General features: G+C 43.2%; 3 protein-coding genes across 3 annotated transcripts; 2 read left to right on the forward strand and 1 right to left on the reverse strand.

The window, feature by feature from the left end:
- Nucleotides 1-259: 259 nt before the first annotated feature.
- On the forward strand, nucleotides 260-2636 carry LOC124405192 (pyridoxine/pyridoxamine 5'-phosphate oxidase). Its single transcript, XM_046879886.1, has 6 exons — nucleotides 260-418; nucleotides 786-919; nucleotides 1006-1105; nucleotides 1299-1373; nucleotides 1873-2075; nucleotides 2161-2636. The coding sequence occupies exons 1-6, from the start codon at nucleotides 275-277 to the stop codon at nucleotides 2288-2290; spliced, it is 786 nt and encodes a 261-aa protein (XP_046735842.1). The 5' UTR covers nucleotides 260-274; the 3' UTR covers nucleotides 2291-2636.
- A 1145-nt stretch (nucleotides 2637-3781) lies between these two features.
- On the forward strand, nucleotides 3782-22812 carry LOC124405839 (CAD protein). The gene is made up of 25 exons (XM_046881075.1): nucleotides 3782-3950; nucleotides 5131-5269; nucleotides 5348-5633; nucleotides 5723-6033; nucleotides 6103-6895; nucleotides 6955-7599; nucleotides 7672-8224; nucleotides 8301-8676; nucleotides 8744-9170; nucleotides 9233-9431; nucleotides 9521-9672; nucleotides 9780-9884; nucleotides 16020-16268; nucleotides 16388-16639; nucleotides 16720-16884; nucleotides 17095-17256; nucleotides 17388-17559; nucleotides 17633-17748; nucleotides 18525-18948; nucleotides 19029-19369; nucleotides 19466-19607; nucleotides 20179-20249; nucleotides 20495-20673; nucleotides 20782-20986; nucleotides 21333-22812. Exons 1-25 carry the CDS (start codon nucleotides 3839-3841, stop codon nucleotides 21528-21530), a joined length of 6774 nt encoding a protein of 2257 aa, XP_046737031.1. The 5' UTR covers nucleotides 3782-3838; the 3' UTR covers nucleotides 21531-22812.
- LOC124405841 lies at nucleotides 9880-15165 on the reverse strand. Its single transcript, XM_046881076.1, has 4 exons — nucleotides 14773-15165; nucleotides 13532-13833; nucleotides 11361-13264; nucleotides 9880-11281 (listed from the first exon to the last, which is right to left on the reverse strand). The coding sequence occupies exons 1-4, from the start codon at nucleotides 15030-15032 to the stop codon at nucleotides 10694-10696; spliced, it is 3054 nt and encodes a 1017-aa protein (XP_046737032.1). The 5' UTR covers nucleotides 15033-15165; the 3' UTR covers nucleotides 9880-10693.
- Nucleotides 22813-23559: the final 747 nt, after the last annotated feature.

The raw sequence follows: 23559 nt of genomic DNA on the forward strand, positions 1-23559 counted from the left end.
GGTTTTAGTGTTTTCTAAATATCTAAAGTGTAGCCTGTCACGAGATAAGAGATTCCACGGCATCGAGTCGCTTCTGCTTGGTAACCAAATTGTTTCACACTTGGGGCAACGAACTTGGACTATTGCACTTCGGTGCTTTTACACGCATTATTTAACACCGCAGGAATAGCTCTTCACCAAGAATTCTCCGTTTCCCAGCCTTCACGTAGAGCTAATGAAACTTGGCGGGTAAGTGGAAAATGCGGAGTGGGAATGAGAATAGTAAGTAACGCGCATGACCGACATCCATATCACATGTATCATGACTGTGCTGCTCAGTAGGATTCTGACGAGTCGATATCCGGGCAACTTCAGCTCTAATGTGATTAACAAAGCTTGCCGATGCTCAAAGTCATCAAAGATTTTTCGAGACAGCATGGTAAGGAAGCTTCCAATGTAAATTTTACATCCATTTTGTTCATCTTTAACGTACCTCAGGTATATCGATGCTCAGAGATTATGTAATCCACTGTTTTGACAGTCTAGTGATTTTGAGTTTTCAATAATATCGCGATAATTCAGGAGCACTGGCATTAATTGAATAGCAAAATTACACGCATTGTAATATTTATGAGCATATTGAAACCGTCTCGATACAATCTAATTATTGGCCTGATTTGATAAGAATTATTATCGATTTGTGTATATGAAAAGTAATTCACTGTCAATTGATGTCATATATGTAACTTTCCCCAAGTTGATAAAGATCTTAGTAATATAATCAGTTCAAATTAAATCCGCAACAGGACGCAATTTCGGACTTGGCTTATATTGAGGTGAAAGCTGACAACCCCCTCGTCCTTTTTAAGGAATGGCAACAAGAGGCGAAGAATTTCGCCTCCGTAATACCGGCGGCTTTCTGCTTGGCTACTGTCTCCAAGTTGGTGTATTTTCATATTGGATCAGGTTGTAATATCGTTCAAGGTGTATTATTATCAGTACAAGATATAATTTTTCTTACTTTAGAGAAGGAAAAGTAAGCGCTCGTAATCTCATACTCAGACGCTTAGACGAAGACGGTTTCGTCATGATGACCGATAGACGGAGTCAGAAATCACAAAACTTGGTAATGAACGTGGTAGAATTTATAAAATCGAATTATCATACTCAGATTTCATTGAGGCTTATTGTTTCGTGACATACCGTGAACTTAAGTTAACTTTCAGGTCACGAAGCAGATTTAATCCCGTCAATGGAATCTCCTTCTCAGTGTAATCTTGAATCACAAAATCCTTTGCATTTAATGTTATTCTCCACAGAGCGAAGTACCATCAGCAGCTATGTGCTTTTTATTGGCGTACAAAAACGACACTGGAGAACACGTTTCCCGACAGGTGGATACCGACTCAAGTCTTTATTATTCAAAAACTGTTCATAATAATTCCACGGTAACATTATCGTGATAAAATCATGCTTCTTTTGCTGGATTCCAATACTATACTTTTTACGACATGGGCATTGAAAAGTCCACTTCTTGTGGCAGTTTTCGTTCCGTAAAGTGACGCTTTATACGGCAGCGAACGAAGTTGCGGAATAAAGTCTTTATTCCGCAGTTTTGATGCGCAGTTCGAAGTGCGCATCCCAAACTGCCGAATGAAGTAGCTTCGTCGAACAGATCGCGACATAACCTCACTCTTCGTTTTGCTTTTCCATGCCCACACCGTAAAAATATTGTATGTGGCATGCCCGTAAACCGTTTTTTGGCTCGGATAATTTCAGTACTCGCTTCCGGCTCGCCTTCAGCTCGTCCTGAAATCTTTACTCTTGCCAAAAAACAGACGGTTTACGAGCATGCCACATAAATAGCTATTGTAATCATCTTTTTGATCGGAGGTACGAATAGAGGGTCCAGTTGCAGAAATGAAAAAGGAGGATTACCAGGAGCTGTACGACGCTGAAACACTGCCCTGCAAAATACGATCCCACGTCTGTCATCAAGGCAAAAAGGTCGAATGGGACGAACTTAAGGCCTCCCATGACCGACTGCTACAGAGCGTTACAGACGACAAGACTGATCTACCCATGCCCGATCATTTGTGGGTTGAAATCTGCTCTCAAGTAGCTTGTGGCATAATTTTTTAGAGTTTAGAGGTGATTTGATTGGGAATCCTTTTTTTTTAGTGTCGCCTATAAGCTGACGCCCTTAATGATGGAATTCTACTATCAACGAGATCACCTGATCGCTGATCGCGTTTTATTCGTTAAGGATTCGAACACGGATGCCTGGAATCATCACCATCTCGCAGCTTGAGAATGGAAATTTACTCTTTCTCATGCTCTTTATCATAATCGTGATCTTCCAGGGTAAAATTATACAAAAAACTAAGCGGAACTTGCGTTTGGGCGCTTAAAAGTGAAGTATTTTTATTTTTATATATTGCAAGAATTTATTTTCACATGTTATCATAAAGTAACTGTATACCTGATTATAAGACTTGGAACTTGATGTTATAGATATTCAAACGAATCACAGAGTATATTGTATCAATCGGCTCGTTTACTGTATTTGTATGCGATATAGTTTTCTACCGTAACACACGCATCACCGACAAACGTAGTTATGCTTTCCTTTTTTTTTACGTAAGATCGCCTGTCGTCTGTTATCTTTAACGTTGAGACAAACCCCATTCTAAGCATTATTCAGCTGCCGAGAAGGCCAGGGCACGTCTGATCGTGAGTAAAATAATTGAAAAACTCGTCATCGTGGAAGCTGCAAAAGCGAATGCAGCTAATCCACAGATCAAAATATTCGGCAAACTTGAACATCGGCATTATGAAGAGGGTTCGTAGATTTCAGGATTGTAGCAATCAGGAAGGGAAGCAGCATTAAATTCTGAAGGAACTTCCTGACCCATCCCATCACTCGTATACCTGCCGACAGAAAATCCGTCAGACTTAGGTAGCAGGGCTAGAAATAGAACCTTTTTGGCTCTTTGCACTCTACAGGTCAGAACGCGCTATAGTAAAAATCGAACCTGTCAGCTGTGTTAAATTCTTTCTCGATTTGCAGATTTTTTACGGTCTGAGAATTCGGAGAACAAACTTTGTTGTATACTAATTTTCGATGAAAGCCGCAACAACGCAAATTTTATGTATTTAAGGGGGTGCCCTAGTCGATTTCGATGTTGACGTACGTAGACTCCGAATATCGAAGCTACGTGTCTCAGTCGCAAAAAGGGCTTAATAGCCCGATTTTATACATAATTTTGAACAAAAAGACACTTTCATTTGCTGCATAGATGAAAAAATGGCTGATTTCGTAGAATCTGAGCCATTTCTTGATTTCGAAAAACGAATACTCTTTAACACGAGAGTTACTACGCCGCTGGAGGTTTCTTTCCTCCCCTTTTCGACGTTTCGTCGCCGTGGTATCGAAGCCAGCATTTTCGTGACGCGGTACATGCAGCATCACGTTATCATTCAGTAATCTTAAATATAAATAACATAAACGGTAAACGACCGCGCATCAGATTCGCCAAAGGTCACTGACTTATCGGCCAACTGCGACCGGACTCACTGATCACTGCTCGGATTCGACCGATTCGACCGATCAAAACTGTACAAAAACATTTGAGACACGTGCTGAAAGCCACGAGGGAGCACCGGGAACCAGGCTAGAGTCGACGCCTATGCCTGCTCCGATCTGCCCCCCCCCCCCCTCCGCCGCTCGTTTCCACCAACTCTAGCTGGCTCACCGGAGGCGGCGCAGAAGCATATTTAACATCTCACAATCAGTCGAAGGGAACTGAGTGCGCAGAGCAGCGCTGAGAGTCCAGCGCGCCTGTTCCGTTTCAGCAGCATGAGTGAGTCGATCAAGCCCACGTTGGGAGGAAGCTACCTCACCCTCGAAGATGGGACCGTTTTACGAGGTCGAGGATTCGGGGCCCCAGTCCCCGTCGATGGAGAAGTCGGTCAGTGGATTCACTCCTTAATTCCTGCCTTTGTAATTTAGGGCTGCGCAGCGGCAACGCCATGCCGACTATTCGGCGTTAACACGTGGTCGCGTTCCGGTAAATGGTTGTGGTCGACAATGCGCGATGTGCGAATAGCCGCTCTGCAATGTCAGTGACACGAAATTTCAATCACAGATGAATAGAGCTAGTCTTTCCATTTTCGAAGCCACGCGCCGTTTTTGGAACGCACTGTCGCTGCCGCAGTCTTCGGATTTTCATATTTAGGCATGCAACAGGTCGTCACATATCCGAGATATATAATTCGTGTTCAGTGTTTAGTCGTCTTCCATGGCTGGAAGAAAAAGTTTTATAATATTTCATTCTTCCACAAGCTTTTTTCCATTGCTCCTCTATTCATGCTTCTGATTTTAATGCGGATATTATAAAGTCTCGTGTCTGAACCATTGAGTTGTAATAATTTAAATTCCATCAACTTTCTGCAGCTTCAAAAGTTTGAACAAGCAAACTCACATACTGGTCCCATGCCTGAAGTAGAGCTACTGTATAATCTATTACACAAGTAAGCCGTTAAAATGAATGTAATCGGCAATTCAACGTTTCGTATCTGGTGAATAGATAATTTGGAATCAATGGTTTTATTTTATGATAGTAACAAAAATCCCGATATGAAACGTGAGTTCTTACCCTTAGTATTGAGTAGTAAACACTCTGTATGTGACCATTATTCGACAAATGAAATGTTCAATGAAATACTAGTTCCCTATCTCGTCATTCGTCTATCACACTTGATCAAATCTTATTTCGGTACCTATTCGTGAATAATACGTGCCATCGTAATGCAATCAAGCTTCGTGACTTACAAATCAGTTTGAGTCAATTGTTATGACTTAGTGAAGGTGACGATATTTAATTTTGTGGAACAATTTATATTGACAAAAATTGTATTAGAATAGCACGCGTATGTGAAACACATTCGATCATGAATTTTACATCGCAGACATTATAGATACGTGTAAAATGATACCAGTAACTCTTCTGCATAAAATAACTATATTATGTGCTGGTATTTACATTCTGCAATTGGTCTTTCCTTCGGGCCACATAAGACAATATGTGAATTTCAAAAACTACACCGAATCCAGAATAAGATTCTTCGAACTTCTCTTCGTGTTTGCAGTTTTTCAGACGGGTATGGTTGGATACCCCGAGTCTTTGACGGATCCGTCGTATCATGGACAAATACTTGTATTGACGTACCCGTTAATTGGAAACTACGGGCTGCCGAACGATCAGAAGGATCAGTACAATCTTCCATAGTGAGTACCTTTTTCCTTTTCTCCCATGTTTCCTGTGCCTGCAAGATTTATCATCCAATCAATTCGCTGATTCCCCAGCTGGTTCGAGTCCAATCGAATATGGGCCGCCGGTTTGATAGTCGGGGAACTCTGCGAAACTCCGAGCCACTGGCGGCAAACAAGAACGCTCTCGGAATGGATGAAGGAGCAAAACATACCCGGAATATACGGAATAGACACGCGAGCTCTGACCAAAATTATCCGGGAGAAGGGCAGCATCCTGGGGAGAATCGTGATCAGCAATTCAGCGCCAACTCCCAGTCAACTACTTCCGACCTTCGTTGACCCGAACAATAGGAACCTGGTGGCTGAAGTGTCGATCAAAGTGAGGACCTCGTTTTTTTCTTCATCCATAAACGGACGAAAGAGACTTAGGCCCAACTTGACCTTCATCGATTAATCTTCTTCCCTCAGAAACCTGTGACTTACAATCCAAACGGACATCCACGGATCTGCGCTGTTGACTGTGGCTTGAAGTACAACCAGATACGGTGCTTCCTGAATCGTGGTGCTCGTGTTGATGTGGTGCCGTGGAATCACCCGCTGGACAAATTGGACTACGATGGCTTGTTCCTCAGCAACGGACCTGGAGATCCAGCCATGTGCAAGAATACTGTGGAAAACATTCGTAAGGTTCTCAAGACGGGCAATAAGCCCATTTTCGGAATCTGCCTCGGTCATCAGTTGTTGTCGGTCGCCGCAGGGTGTACCAGCTATAAGATGAAGTGAGTAAAACGTACGGTCTAAGCGTAATCTAGCACTTCGGCAGTTTTTTTGATTGTCTCGTTGAACAGGTACGGAAATCGCGGACACAATCAACCGGCCATACATCACGGAACAAGCCGGTGTTACATGACTTCTCAAAATCACGGTTACGCAATCGACGCAACGAATTTGCCAGACGGCTGGGTGGCTCTGTTTACAAACGCGAACGATAAGACGAACGAGGGAATCATCCACAAATCTCTGCCGTACTTTTCAGTCCAGTTTCATCCAGAGCACACCGCTGGACCCCAAGACCTTGAGTGCCTATTTGACGTCTTTTTAGACGCCATAAAGAACGAGCCTGTCGCCACTTCTGTTAAGGAAAGACTTACGGAGACTTTAACATCCAAGTCGGTCCCGGCAGCTTCCATTCAGAGACCCAAAAAAGTGCTCATCCTCGGCTCTGGTGGTCTGAGTATCGGCCAAGCTGGAGAATTCGACTATTCGGGCTCTCAAGCGATCAAGGCTCTTAGAGAAGAGAAGATTCAAACGTTATTGATAAACCCGAACATCGCAACGGTCCAGACGTCAAAAGGCTTGGCTGACAAGGTCTACTTCCTGCCAATTATACCGGAGTACGTTGAACAAGTCATCAGATCGGAAAGACCCGATGGAGTCCTATTGACTTTCGGTGGTCAGACGGCACTCAATTGCGGTGTAAAACTTCAGAGGGACGGTGTGTTCGATCGGTACAACGTAAAAATTCTCGGCACACCAATACAGTCTATAATTGAGACGGAAGACCGAAAGCTTTTTGCAGAAAGGGTAAACGAGATCGGTGAAAAGGTCGCTCCAAGTGCGGCTGTCTATAATATACAAGAGGTACGATCAAATCGAATTATTCTTGCAGATCATCACGAGTAATCTGCGTTGTTTCACAGGCCTTAGAAGCTGCCGAAAAACTGGGCTATCCGGTAATGGCACGTGCTGCTTTCTCCCTTGGGGGATTGGGCTCTGGATTCGCCAACACCAAGGAGGAACTGAAGACTCTTGCCCAGCAGGCACTGGCTCATTCGAATCAACTGATTATAGATAAATCGCTGAAAGGTTGGAAGGAGGTGGAGTACGAAGTGGTCAGAGACTCTTGCGACAACTGCATCACGGTTTGCAACATGGAGAACGTTGACCCCCTAGGTATTCACACCGGGGAGTCAATCGTTGTGGCGCCTAGTCAGACTCTAAGCAATAAGGAGTATAACATGCTTAGGACGACAGCAATTAACGTGATCAGACACTTTGGCGTTGTTGGTGAATGCAACATTCAGTACGCTCTGAATCCCATTTCGGAGGAATACTACATAATCGAAGTAAACGCCAGACTCTCGCGAAGCTCAGCTCTCGCAAGCAAAGCCACCGGGTACCCATTGGCCTACGTTGCGGCGAAGCTCGCCCTCGGGATTCCGCTTCCAGATATCAAGAACTCTGTAACCGGCGAAACTACTGCCTGCTTTGAACCCAGCTTGGATTATTGCGTCGTGAAAATACCCCGTTGGGATCTGAGCAAGTTCCAAAGAGTCAGCACTAAGGTATGAAAATTGACTCAGGTTATGTGGTAGAAATTGTAAACGCAAAAATCCATGGTACTTGAACGCTTACAGATCGGAAGTTCGATGAAGAGCGTCGGTGAGGCGATGGCGATTGGTAGAAAGTTTGAAGAGGCTTTCCAGAAGGCCCTTCGCATGGTGGATGAAAATGTGAACGGCTTTGACCCGTATTTGAAAAAGATTGATGACGAGGACCTGGAGAGACCGACAGATAAGAGGATGTTCGTTTTGGCAGCAGCATTGAAGGCTGGCTATACGATCGATCGATTGTACCAGTTGACAAAAATTGATCGTTGGTTTTTGGAAAAAATGAAAAACATCACATCCTACTACACGCTTCTCGAAGATCTCGACCAGACGAAGCTCTCCCACGAAGTTCTACTACGTGCCAAACAAATCGGTTTTTCTGACAAGCAGATCGCGACTGCGGTGAAAAGCACCGAACTTGCTGTCCGCAAACAACGACAAGAAAGCAACATTAGACCGTTTGTCAAACAAATCGATACTGTCGCTGCCGAGTGGCCGGCTACCACAAACTACCTTTACCTGACCTACAATGGAAATAGCCACGACCTTCAATTCCCTGGGGGATACACCATGGTTATTGGTACGTAAGATTCATTCGCTCAGTAATAATTTTCGACGCCATTATTGCATCGAATCATTGCAAAACTCTCTTCTAGGTTCTGGCGTGTACCGGATTGGAAGTTCGGTGGAATTTGACTGGTGCGCTGTTGGTTGCCTTAGAGAATTGCGTCGTCTCAACCGAAAAACTATAATGGTGAATTACAACCCGGAGACAGTGAGCACAGATTACGATATGTGCGATCGTTTGTACTTCGAGGAAATATCCTTCGAAGTCGTTATGGATATTTACGACCTTGAGAACCCGGAGGGCGTTATTCTATCCATGGGGGGTCAGCTGCCGAACAACATAGCGATGGATTTGCACAGGCAGCAAGCCCGGATACTGGGAACCTCACCCGAGTCCGTTGACGGTGCTGAAAATCGATTCAAATTCTCACGGATGTTGGACCGCATTGGCATTTCGCAGCCCAGGTGAGCAGCATCAAAAATGCTCCAAAATCTGGCATATCTAGACGATCATTAAAAATTTGATATTCAGGTGGAAGGAGTTGACCAATCTCCAGTCAGCCATTGACTTTTGTGAAGAAGTTGGGTATCCCTGTCTCGTTCGACCCTCCTACGTACTCAGTGGAGCTGCAATGAACGTTGCACACTCCAATCAGGATTTGGAATCGTATTTGAAAAACGCTAGTGACGTCAGTAAGGAGCACCCAGTCGTGATATCGAAGTTTATACTTGAGGCGAAGGAAATTGACGTCGACGCAGTGGCCTACGACGGGGTCATCCTCTGCATGGCCGTTTCTGAGCATGTGGAAAACGCCGGAGTCCATTCGGGCGATGCGACGCTGGTAACACCACCTCAGGACATAAATCCACAGACCTTGGCCAAGATCCGTGCAATTTCCAAAGCCATCGCAGCATCCCTCGAAGTTACGGGACCCTTCAATATGCAACTGATAGCCAAGGTGATGGTTGACCTTTGAATAATCTAAACCAGATTCTAATTTCGTATGATTTTTCACCACAGGATAACGAGCTTAAAGTCATTGAGTGCAACGTCAGGGTCTCCAGATCGTTTCCGTTCGTTTCCAAAACGTTGGACCACGATTTTGTCGCGATGGCGACTCGCCTAATTGTCGGCGAAACCGTTGAGCCTGTGGATGTTCTAGCCGGTTGTGGAAAGGTTGGGGTCAAAGTACCCCAGTTTTCATTTTCGAGACTTGCAGGTAAGAAACTTATTTCGAAATTATTTGTCTAATTGGAGAGAAATCTTTTTGTATACAAAAGTACGTTTGTTATTGCCTCATTCATTCAGGAGCTGACGTCACTTTGGGAGTAGAAATGGCTTCGACTGGAGAGGTTGCCTGTTTTGGGGAAAACAGGTACGAGGCTTACCTAAAGGGGATGATGAGTACTGGGTTCCACATACCTAAAAAAGGGATTCTTCTGTCTATTGGAAGTTTCAAGGTATCGATCACTGATCAATTCATTTGTAATAGATCTCTTTAGAATCGATCAAATATTCAATCATTTTTATACGCTGTACATTCTGGGCTGTTCACTTGTTATTACAGCATAAAATGGAACTGCTTCCTTCAATCACGAGCCTGTACAAAATGGGATACAAATTGTACGCCAGTATGGGGACGGCAGATTTTTACACGGAACATGGTGTCGAGGTACGTTGGTAATTTTATTTCTTACTTATAATTTTCAGATAAAAATATTTAATATTGACAAGATTAACGATACATTATTCATTTCTAAATATTTAATACGTTTTAAAATCTTTGCAAATCCGAGTCTTCCGTGATGAAATCTACTGACGTGATAATAATAAATAAAAACTATACCGATAAGCTAAGCCGTGGCAGGCTAATGCTAAGAACTACTACGCATAGCAGTTGATAAGCGAGAGCAAAAAAAAAAAAATTGCAATTGCGGACGATAGGCGTCGGTACATTTAGCGAAGAATTTCAGCTCCGCTGTCGTTAAATGTAATAGAGATATAATTTACTACGCAGCGTGAAATCTACATAGGTGTTATTTCTGAATAGATTATAATGAATACTTAAACTAAATCACCGTTTCTTATATTTTTCTTGAATAAGTTTTAATTCATTTCAAATCTAATGTGAGCCAGTTCGAAACGTTCAAACGCTTACGAGGTTTCCTCCCAATAACTGTCAATTTTCTTGATCACAGATAACTTCAATTCGCCTTAAATCATGATCGCAAATTAATTCACGATCAGCGTGAACAATGCCATTTTCGAGTATGGCAGGCTGATTTTCAATTCAAGCATCTTTATATCTCGTGTAAAAAAAAAAAAATCATGGCTGACAGACTCACACCCACAAAGCACTGTTCCGCGAATCTATCAACACAAGCCCGAGCCTCTGGACGAATTTATTAATTTCTATTGCTTCGATCCATCTCTGTGGACGTAGATTAATCCATCGTGTAACGATGACCATGCGAACGCTCCTCAAATGTACGTGGAATCGGAAAGATAAGATTCCTTCTGAGGTTCTTCGGTCAGACTTACGATGCGAGGTAAATTCGAATGGCCGTTTCGAAATGAGACGTCATTCACATCTCCCATGGTGATGGTGCCGTCGATTTCAACCTGCGTCGTCTGGGCTTGGAAGTTGACCGTCGGTCGCCTCTGCGAAGCGTCCGAATAAATGTCGTACTCTTTAGATTCCCCGATAGGATGTACGAAAAGTGAACCTCCTCCCCATTCTTCGGCTTTGTCGGTGAAGTGTTGGTTCAGAGGGATGCTGATCAGGGGCTGTTCGTTTCGTCTCGGTGTCTCGGGCGCGTCTGCCTGCTCCCTAGGTCGCGATAGTTCTTTCGTGAGGTTGTTGATTGTGTCCAAATACCGCCTTGCGTCTTCTTTTCCGTTACCCTGTTCCGAGAGTATCATCGACAGTCGTTCTGCTTGGTTCAGATAAACGTCCTTTTGCTTCATCGCTCCGTAGTGATGACATCGCTGTGCCATTCTAATGAAATGTTGGATGAACATGTCCAGGAAGGCAGTCAATCGAAGGCCACGTAACTCGGCGCATTGACGCTGAAAGAAAGTTTTGAGATTAGTATTTTCGGGTACAGTGACTTTGGTTCAATATTCATGCGTAGCAAAGAATCCTTACAGAAATTTCAACAACCAATTCCTGTGACGTTACTCTGCTTGACTTCTTATTGATGACGTTTTTGTGTTGCACAATTTTCTGAGCCCGTTCTGTCGACGTGTCTTCTTTTGCCTTGACTTTGACCCAGAATCCCCCGACCCTGTCAAACCGTTCTTCGAATATCTCCATATCTTCATCCGGAGCCTGGGTTATGGGTCTGTCTACTGGACTGAGAGCGGGATTGATGAGGGTGACTAGCTCGCTGTTCTCGAAAGTGAGTATTTTGAACAACCTCTTGTAGTCGAATACGGGAAAAAACTCCGGCTTATACCGAATGTTTTCCATGGACGCAATCACGTACATAACGGGATTGTCGATTATCCGATTAAGCTGTTTCTGCGTAAGCAGCAGGTACTGCCTCGGAATATTTGCAAAGAGGTTCTTCCCGTTGATAAAGTAATCCGGAAGGTAGGGCTGGCTCTGAGAAACAGCACTGTAGAGTTTTCTGAGCAATCTCCTAAGGCTTTCGCCGCTTCTATGCTCGGGCCACATCGCTGGCGAGTAGTTTTGTTCGAGGAGCAAAAAGAGCTGGGATCTTATGTGGGATGTGGTTAGTCCGAAGGTGGTGTCAACGGGACGAATGAAGGTCTTGTGAAGCATCAGAGCGAGCAAGTAGATACGGACTTGAGCATGGCTGAGACATGTTTCAAGGTACCGTTCTGCCGCTGGAAATGTGAGCTGCCACTCAATATCATGATTCGGATTCGGTTGCCTTTTCGGCATGTAGCCTTCTGGGACTATATGACAGCCGAACTTCTTTATCTTATCGATCATCTTCCTAGTGGGCCACGTATAGATCACGTTGCTCGCAGGATCGAGCACTTCCGATCGCAATCTGCTCAGCCACTCGCTGCCGCAATCTGGCCACTCGGCTTGTATGCTTGGTACGATTTCGTGGGGTATAACTACCCCGCGGTTCCTCTCAAGCAACTCTATCGAGTCGCAGTATATAATGGCACCCTGTCTGGTGGCGTCGTCAACATCCTCGGCAGTGAAGCCGAGTGGCTCGGCCAGCCGGCTTGCGAACAGGTCTTGGAAGTAGTGCATGAAGACGTCGCTCCTCAGGTATAACCGGTCCTCGTTCTGCCGCTTTAGTGCCTGTCTTATTCTCCTCTGTTGCCGGTTCTGCAGCTGTATCCTCTCAGTTTTCTCGCTGTAGACTTTCCCGTCACGTGTGTAAACTATCTTCTTGAAACACGAAACGGGTATTTCGGACGACGAGGCTGGAATGTTCGCTGGCCTGACCAGCGGCTTCGGCGTGTTGAAGTTCGTTATGGTGGCATAACCATAGTCCGAGTCACTGTCGATCACGTAGTTGCTCCCGGAAGACCCGGATCGATAACCAGAGCTCCTGCTGCTCGCTGGACTAGCCTCAGCGCTTCTTTGATTCTGAAGCGCGTGATTCTGTCGCTTCTTGAGCTGCTTCAGCTTTCCGTGGGAGGCTATCTGACCGCGAAGAACTGCGTTTGACGTCGGCTTAACGCGTCCACTCAATCTCCTTTCCGAAGTTCCATCGTTTGAAGAATCTTGCTCTCCGTCGTCCGGATCTTCCTGGAGTATCAAACTCGCCTGGGAAAATGTTCTGCCCGTTTCCAAAGAGGCTGCTTCATAGTCCGATTTTTCAGTGTTACGTAGATCGCTCATCGATTGCGTAAAAACCGGCTTTGTCGCTAGTGAATTAGCCCGCTTTTCGACTTGAGATAGAAAACGCACGCCTGGATTCACTCTGGGGTTAAACATGTCCTCCTTTTCATTATAGATCTCGTCATCATCCTCGGCGATTGATGACAAATCCGAATCGGAACCTTCGTTAGATTTTTCTTTTGACGCTGGCGTCACTTCCAGTGATCTGAGCTTTACGAATCCTGGAAAAAACGATAAATCAGACAAAGTTGACGAGTGTGCCACAATCGCGATGGCCAAACAAAATGTATCGAAGTCTATTTGGTCTCGCTTTGTCATCGAAGTTGTCCTCGCACACTCATGATCGATCGATCGCCAACCAGATTAACCAATAAGTGTTATGTAACGTGTGCAGGGACAATGGTAGAGTGAAACGGTGACGTAATGATTCAAATTTCACCTAGATTCCCAATGATTTTTATAGACCTGGCTGATATTAAACGACCTACCTTTGTTCGAGCTGGGCTCCAGACACATGTTGTAAAATATTGCGTCAGTCAGGATGCTGTACTCGGGACCTTCGGGGATCTCGTTCACGTCTATGTTGTCGAGAACGACGTACATGCGTACCGGCTGCAGAGGCTCTACCATAAGATTCTCAGTTTTTCTCGACGACGTGAACTTAACGTGGCGTGCAACTTGTTCCTGAAGAACGTCTGGGAGCAAAACGTGTTTCTGACTCTGTGATAGGATCGTATTCAGATCGTATTCCTGTCGAGAGATTGGACTCGCCCTGATATCTAAAATCTCTCTGAAAAATTTTGACGTTGTTGAATTGAGGATAATAATTAATTGCCGTAGAGCAGGTAGATCTTAGTTATCAAATAATTTCTCATCCACCCGTCACCACGCATTATTCTCAGAATTATTTTGAAAATTTCGTGAACAAGAGCGATGGCGTCATGGTTATTAATGTTCTTGCGTGTCAGAAGTATTGATTAGATTGTAGTAATCACCTCTTGATCGCTAAGATGTACGGAGAAATCAGTAATTTCTGTGTACGTGGTACGTCACCTATTATCGTTCTTAATGTCGTCATAGAAAACTTTTAACTTTCAATGACTTTGATAGTCGTATCGAGCATAAATTCGTGCAAATGATTATCTGACATTCGATCTCTCGGAATATCAGTTACACAATATTGACATACGCGTTAAAATTATAGAATCATATACTGTTTTTCGACGTCTACTTTTCTGCTGAGATTGGTGTTCGCTCGACTCGATCTTCAAGATAACGTCAAGCAGAAACGAATACGTTGCAAATAGATCGAGCTTCGCGTTGTTATCGATACAAGATCGACAGAAGTATGTTATTCCCAGTTCAACTTATTAGCAATCTTTCTCTTGGTTATCTTCAAAATAAGCGTCAAGTATTTTTACAGTGAATGAACTTCAAGCCAAGTATACGACATCATCTGTCAATGAATACCATCGAATTCTTGGAAGCGTATGTAAGGTTTTTTATGTGAAGATTGCATATTCATTTCTAATTAGAAATATTTCTCCATACACCCAAAATTTAGAAAGTCAATGCGCGTTTTCGATATAATAACTTTAAGATCATGGTCACGATAGTACATACATTCCCTTGTTGCATAACGCTCGAATCACTGATTTCTTCTAAGGAAGTTTCGCGTAATATATGCGATGTGAAAATCGATTAATGGTTTAAGTAATGTTTCACTCACTGGTCATAGTTTTCGAAAAACTCAACGCTGAGCATGAGATTATTCAGAATGAACGCCTGCTGGTCCCTTTCCAGACTGCGACGCATCCGCACAAGTTCCGGATCGTAAGCCGCGCCGAATTCCGAAAAATTATTAGAACTTTTCTCCTGCATCTCATGCGATTGATCTATCGATCTCTTTCTCTCGCCCCTGTTCTCCTTCGTTTTGGTCTTGGATTTTCCATTGCCCATTTTTCCGATAATATCTTTTAGAAGTTTCATTTGTTGTGTAAATATTGACTAGCAACTACACGAACACGACAACTGGTCAACATTTGACCGACACTGAACGATTCGTTGGCCTTATCCACGTTCGGGCAACTGGTCACAGTGTCCTGCCGGCCTCTTGTGGTCACTGTCAGCGATCACTGTCACAGTATTAACCACGTATCGCTTCCCCCGATAAATCATATCTAACCGTTATCAAGGTGTGCCTTTGCATATTTTTTAATTGGCTGCCTTTATCGGATCGATAAAGCTTTGAAAAATCGTACAAATATCATGAACCCTATTATCTCAAATTATCAATTAATCTTTCGCCATGCCAAATACCGAAAAATCTTATGTACGAATCTGAATGTATAACGCGTTTTTCTCGTATTAAAATTTTTGCACGTCAACTTCTCAGCAATTCAGATCACATATTCGACTGGACCATATCTGTCAAAAAAACCCAAAATGTATTGATTAATAGCTTCTATCCGACTAATGCAACGCATTTACCTAATCTAGAAGGAACGTTAACATGCTAGCTTAAATTCGAATTATGATGAACCTTGCGATGTTATCGCAATTCAAATGTGACATGAATTTACTACTCTTCAACTGCGCCTTGACAGTGACTGCAGATCCTCTCACCTGTATAAAAACAATCGAAAATACCTAAAGCGTTAATTATCTGTATGAAATATATCATTTTGATCACGCCTAAATACTTGAGATTGTGTTTATTTGGACCAGTGAAAAACCAATCCTTGACGTGACAGGCATGCACATGAACAGTTCGCAATGCGTTTATCTAATCTCTTGGTACCGAATCGATGTATATCGCACGTAGGAGCCGTAGGTTCGTTGTATTCGCACACGCTAACTCATCAGGCTCTGAATTGTTGCCAAATAAGTCGATGCACTTCAGTGCTTGATTTATTGGCATCAGACATCCCTCGATTAAGGGAGTCAAAGGCAAGATACAAGTTGCGATGTTTACAGGTAGAACCGGTGCAATGGACCTTCGAGGACATCGACGTTAACGAGGATTCGAGTCCCAGCGAACTTCGTCACCTCGCCGATTTTCTCTCCAAGAAGCATTTCGACTTAGTGATTAATCTGCCGATGAGAAACGGTGGTGCTCGTCGAGTATCAAACTTCATGACCCACGGTTATCGCACAAGAAGACTTGCCGTCGACTACTCTGTCCCTCTGGTCACAGACGTAAAGTGCGCCAAGCTTTTGGTCGAGGTGAGACAAACAGAGTACAACCTAAATCAAAGAATCATCATCACTGTGAATGACTCTAATAAGTCAAACGGTGAATCGCCATTGTGAATAATAAAAAATATATTGTTGTTTTGACACAGGCGATAAAAATGCTCGGCGGTCGAGCACCGCTCATGAAAACCCACACTGACTGCATGACCTCGAGGTCTATGGTCAAACTCCCTGGGTTCATAGACGTTCACGTCCACGTCCGGGATCCAGGAGCCACTCACAAAGAGGATTTCGCCTCCTGCACTGCTGCTGCTTTGGCCGGTGGTATCACAATGATTCTGGCTATGCCCAACACGAACCCAGCCGTCGTTGACCATCAGACTTTTGCGATTGCCAAAGAGGTGAGCTTTTGCACTTGATGCAGCTCACGCATTCTTATAATCTGCAACATTTGTCGTGACAATTGTTTGGTTTCTTTCAGCGAGCCACTTTAGGAGCCCGATGTGACTACGCTTTGTACATGGGAGCGTCTTCGGACAACTACAACATTATTCAGGACATGGCGCCGTTAGCTGCTGGTCTCAAGATGTACCTTAACGAAACCTTCACAAGTCTGAGACTGACTGATCTCACCGTATGGTCAAAGGTTCGTTATGCTTACTGCAGCCGTTAACAGGATAGAAGAACTAGTCAACCGTCGTGTCAATATCAACAGATATTTGACTTATTTCGCAACCGATAAATTTAGCGAGTAATCATGATCTCACGATCGCACGATCTTATCGTTTATTCCTTTAATTATATTACTTCTGAAAGCGTAAATACTCACCTTGAAATTTTTTCATCTATTTTACAGCACCTCAGCAGCTGGCCAAAGAAGTATCCGCTTTGCGTGCACGCCGAGAGTCAGACAACAGCCGCTGTTCTACTTTTGGCTAGTTTTTACAATCGTCCTGTCCACGTCTGTCACGTAGCTCGTAAAGAGGAGATACAAATAATTAGTGCAGCCAAAGCTAAGGTGGGCTCAGAACATGATAAGAAGCTATCAATTAATACCTGAACAATTTTATGCCCAACTAAATGTCTCGCAGTATTATACATCGTTTTGCATGACTATTGAATGTCTTTGAACCGAACCCTCCTTCACAGGGCTTACCAGTTACTTGCGAGGTTTGTCCACATCACCTGTTCCTCAGCCAAGATGATCTTGACCATATCGGTCACGGAAAAGGACAAGTGAGACCGATTTTGTGCACGAAAGAAGACCAGCAAGCCCTCTGGGACAACCTGAACGTCATTGATTGCTTCGCTACCGATCACGGTTCGTAGATTGGGAATGGGCTGCAGTAGCCATATTGACATCGACAATTTACATGGGGAACTCTATGTTTCAGCGCCACATACCGTGGAGGAGAAATCGCAGGAAAAACCACCCCCAGGGTATCCCGGACTAGAGACCATCCTACCATTGCTGCTGAACGCGGTTCACGAAGAAAGAATGACGATGGAGGTGAGTCTTTAGCCTCCGATTAGATGAACATTTCAATATAAAATTAGCTGCGAGGAAATACCTGGGGGTTAACGTCTCGATTCACTTTGGACTCGACGTACACGCGCGTATTATAGATTAGCAGACAGATTGATTTATCTCATTTCTCCACTATCGTCATCCAGTTAAAAATAAATGTGGTATTATGAGAACCATCAATCAATCAAATTAACGAGACAATGTCTTGTGATATGCGTGACATGCGTCGTTACATGTTGGTGAGTTCGCTGATGGGTACTCCTAGGATAAACAAAATTTGAACCATGTCAATACTCTATATTGTGCGATTCAACTTGATTGGGCGTGATCTGCCTTATCCGAGAGATGATTTATCGCAGTAAACAGACCCTGACCTTTTTCATCAGCAAAAATAACGTCGTAATTGTAGTATATTATTATCATTTTATAGAATCCGTAATGTATTTTTGAACTCTGAGAACAAAAAACCTGACAAGCTATCTATTCTTTTCTAGAAGCCCATCGTTATCTACCATTTAACCCCTGACGCTGTCAGGTAAACGTTTTGACAATGCGTCTTCAAACTTCCCGTTTGCACAAGTATCTTTGCTACCCACAACCACGGTCTGACTCACTGCACATGTTTGTTTTTCGGGACGAAAAAAAAACATAGTCCTACTGATTCGTATTCCTTATCTCAGCCAGTCGTCTCTATCGATTAGTGATTAATCTTGGGATTAAAATTTCGCTTGTAATTTCACTAATTGTTTCTTCAACAGGATCTGATCGACAAGTTCCATCGGAACCCGAAACGCATTTTCAACATCCCAGACCAGCCTAATACCTACGTGGAGGTAGACCTTGACGAGGAATGGGTCATCCCCGATGCCCTGCCCTTCACCAAGTCAAAGTGGACGCCATTTGCCGGTATGAAGATACGCGGATCTGTACATCGTGTCGTCCTCAGAGGAGAAGTCGCCTACGTCGAGGGCCAGGTTCTGGTCAACCCAGGATTCGGTCAGGACGTGCGCGAACTTCAGGCCAAATCAAAGCACGTCCTGCCCACCATCCACAGCTCCGCTGTCGACGCCGTTTCCAGTCGGCCAGGATCTGCCCTGGACGACCACGTGTCCGTAGGATATGAGCGTCGTGAACGTCTCAGAGATAGTCAGTCCTCGGATATCTGGGACTTGGATCAACCAGGTGAGGCTCGCACTCTCGACGATCGTTGATGCGAGGATGAACCTTAGGTTTTTCGAATTACGTTTCAACCTTTCCACCAGAACCCTACAGCCACCAACTGCAGCCTACGATGCCGAGAGCGAACGTGCACTTCGCCGCCGATGCCGACGTGAAGGAGTTGCTGAAGATCCCGGGTGGACAGCGAAGCGTATCGCCAATTCCTCTGACGAACCTTGTTCATCACAAGAGCGAAAGCAATCCAAATCTCTACGTCCAGACCGTGAATCCATCCCCTCACCTGAGCTCCACTCACGGACTGGCTGGACACAATATTTTGACTGTAGACATGTTTTCGAAGGAGCAGCTCAACGATATTTTTAATCTGTCCCAAACCCTTCGGGTTTACGTTCAGAAGGACAGACCCTTGGATCACATTCTCAGGGTAATATACTATCTGTTAATTGTTTTCTGAACCGTGGAGGAATTTGTTTTGAATAAAACGGCAACTGTTATTTGTGCGATTTATTTTATTGTTCAGGGTAAAATCATGGCATCTATCTTCTACGAGGTCAGCACTCGTACAAGTTGCAGCTTTTCGGCAGCAATGCAGCGTCTCGGGGGGCGAGTCATTTACATGGATGGTTCAACATCATCTGTGAAGAAAGGAGAAACTCTTGAAGGTACTGTACAGGTGATATGAAGTCGACGATACCAAACGCGGTGTTTCAAGTGTAGAGTATATTAATTTCGCTTCGGCATATTGGCAACTGTTGAAAATTTTTCACGTCAACGGCAAGCTGATAACACGAGTACTGGTGCGTGCCTGGTGATAAGACTTTTTCGCATTCAGAACGTACGAATATTTCTGCTAAGTACGTTAAAATGCTGTACATATGCTATCGACATCGTGTTTTCCGATAGTATATGAGATGTAACGTATAGCCTGTATATAATCACGATGAGTCATAAGATATTTGTAAATTGTGTGGGTATCATTTTTGCACATCACTCACAATCGCACGTCCAAATCCAGTATATTTCATCTCACCAATATGTCAGGTGAAACAAGAGCGACCAAATAATGAACTGCAAATAAAAGCAATCGCGCCTTATTATTAAACACGCCTGCGGTTTTATCAGTGCAGGAATAAAAACTCTCTATGCAGGTATTCCCTCGGTTCTTATCAACGCTTCAATGCATCCGTTTCGCTGGTGAAACTTTTTTCAATTTCTATGCATCTTTTGCCGTAGATTCTATCGCCGTAATGGCGGGTTATGCAGACGTCGTGGTTCTTAGACATCCGGAACCAGGTGCTGTTGCGGTGAGTATCATATCGTTTGAGAGCATTTTTTTCTCACCGTTATCGATACTGGTAACATGTCGGCTAATTGACGGTTCCGCGTATTGATTCCAGATCTAACATTGCAAGTTTTAATCTAGTTCTATTAAATTATAATTGCGTATACGTATTGCGCAATATGATGTTCGTCGTTATTATTCCACGATTTAAAATACTGACAAAACTATACTTTTTACAAAAGTTTTTCTTCCTCGTAATTTCAACAGCGTGCGGCTAACCACTGCCGGAAACCACTGCTAAACGCTGGTGACGGTGTAGGTGAACATCCGACGCAGGCGTTGCTCGACGTTTTCACAATCAGGGAAGAGATCGGCACCGTAAATGGGCTGACAATAACGATGGTCGGTGACTTGAGGCATGGAAGGACCGTTCACTCCTTGGCAAGGTTTGTCACGTCCTGACACGATTTTTAAATTTGAACAGACGAAGTCACGGTCAACTGACAATGAGAACGTCCTGTGCGGTTTGCCTAATCAATTTTTCATCCTCACAGATTACTGACTCTCTACAACGTGCAGCTGAGATACGTCAGTCCCTCCGGCCTTGGGATGCCGGATCACATTACGGACTATCTAAGATCCCGCGGGATTCCTCAGGAACAGTTTGATAGTCTGGAGGCGGCCCTTCCCGAAACGGACGTCCTCTACATGACGCGCATACAGAGGGAACGTTTCACCTCACAGGATGAATACGTACAGGTTGGTTAGGCTTGAAATTTCAATTAAGAGTAATTGGATGGATTCTGGGAAACTTTACGTCACTAAGAGTCGGCTGATTACCATCTTGGATAAATTGTTGGTTGTATACTCCAAGCACGTTTAGATTGCTTCCGGTAATTGACGCGTGACTGAATATGATCAGTAGTTGGAATTTATCAAAGTTAGTGAGAATTTTCCTTGTGCATAAATTTTCTTTAGTTTAGTCTGAAAATTTTCCGGTGTTTATATGTCTTAATTTGACAGAAATTTTTCGAAAAATTACCGCTTGTTTGCGAATATGTTTCAAACGATGCTTGAACGAGAATTAATAATGAATTCATCCTAGGCGTGCGGCCACTTCGTAGTTACGCCGCAGATGATGACGAGAGCAAAGAGAAAGATGGTGGTGATGCATCCGTTGCCTCGCGTGTTCGAAATCAGTCCTGAACTTGACACCGATCCCAGAGCAGCTTACTTCAGGCAAGCCGAATGTGGTGTCTACGTGCGAATGGCGATCTTGGCGATGGTGCTTGGTCGATGCTGATTAATCATCGATACTGGATCGGGAAGGATGCCTACAGTTAAAGTAGACGGCGTCGTTGCTGTTAAGAAATTCATTTTTTTTTTCGTTGGTCTCCCTTTACTTTCTTCTTCTCTTCCCTTTCGTGAAAAGTTCCATGAAAAGAAATTCGCTGAAAGACAGGGTTACACATTAAAAATACCACCGCTAATGGCATTCCCCATCTTCGGAGAATTAAGAAAATTACAGTGATCACTCACTGCCTTCAAACGTTGAAGGCTGTTTACTGGATGATTTTTCAGTCTTAATTCCTTACACCTAAATATCTTTAAGATGCTAAAAATAATTAGTTATGCAACTGATTAACGGGTTATAGTCTCGTCGTATCTCCACCATTGATTCCTCGTATCTATATGTGCTGATCGAGTTCTTGCCACTTCGATGCACTCTTTCACTCATCTACGGACTTGGAGATTGACTTTATCGGGCTAAATTGCATTTTTATATGGGAGTAAATTTGTTATTATAATTTACTTTTTTTTCACTTACGTATGTGAAGTTCAATTGCGCATGTGGTTCGGAGTATCGATGCTTCTTACTGACGCTTTCGTCGTTTACAGAATGTGGCGTGTAATGAGACAAACAACGAAACGATTTGAATACAAACAAAAATGAATAATGAAAACATACGAGTAAATCGAAGGTATAATGTATGATAATAATTTTTATAAACGTGGTCTGCATCGTCGGCTGATTTTAATGATCAATAAATATTGCATTCCTTGAAAATACATTATATTAATACTAACAATTATTATTAATTAAATAAGGCGTATGATTTTTTACATTTCATACATAAATGTACATACAATAAAACATTTATGATGCTTTGGTTACATAATACAGGTTTCCTGCTGCGGTATTCCCCACGTTACACACATGCAAGACGTACAACAATGAATGCACGAGTGAAGAAAAACCACAATTGACAGGCCGTTAATAAAACATATATCACGATACGTCGGGATGATTCTAAGATCTTTGTAATTATCCTACAAACGAAACTATAATTTATTACTCTCGCTGCCTCAATAGTTAGCACTCTGTAATTCGGTTGATAAAGCAATCTTATATCAGACCATATCACCGGCAACATGAACTATTATCAAGACTATCAGCCTCTATAGCGTATGTTAAGATGCTTTCAAGATATATGATCTCGGATCGACAGCAACTAACCTAATCCGTGAGATTAACAATGCAATCTTCAAGTGTTCACCCAGATTTTAAATCTGGCTGATAGAACTTAGCTTGGTTCAGTATTTCCAGAAATAAAATAATCAATCCATAAACACCTGCGGTTATCGTCAAAGTGTCAAAATTTCATGAAAGTGTAATTGATCTGTTGATATTTAGAATGCAAATCTTGAGACGATCCAGCAGAAGAACATAAAGCGATTGTTAGGCAGTAACTATAAGACATTTCAACATATCAAAAAAATTTGTTCATTTAAAAAAATATTTGATTATCTTCTGGCGGTAAATATGCGTAGGTCGAACAGACTGTCGCTTATCTGTTAATTTTTATCGTGATTTTATTACGCCTTGATTGCACGACTGCCTTGACAGTGAGATGTGAAGTCCAGTTCTAGTAGAATAAATATAGCCCGGAAATAGTAGATTAGAAAAGTGTGGACCACTGAGTCTGCTTATCGAACCACCCAACAGCTATCATTCACACTACAAGAAGAATTATACTGTCTAAATTTTATTCGAATCGAGAGGAATATTTTCGAGTTACAAAGAGCACAATTCACTATTTGAGCAGTCCTTTACTTACGATATATTTTCTTGTGTCATCTGAACCAAACGAATTATTTATCGAATAATGCAAGTTGCTGAAAGCGAAATTTTCCTTCTAAGTTCAGATCTGAATACGATATTTGATTGGTCGGAAAGCCTGATAACGAGGTGTTCATTTTTTGAATGCGTGAACCGTGACTCGGTTATCAGTCGTCGAAAACTGTTAACACCCTGGTGATTTTCGATAAGG

Source organism: Diprion similis, chromosome 4, assembly GCF_021155765.1.
Source record: "Diprion similis isolate iyDipSimi1 chromosome 4, iyDipSimi1.1, whole genome shotgun sequence".
NCBI classification, from domain to species: Eukaryota; Metazoa; Arthropoda; class Insecta; order Hymenoptera; family Diprionidae; genus Diprion; species Diprion similis.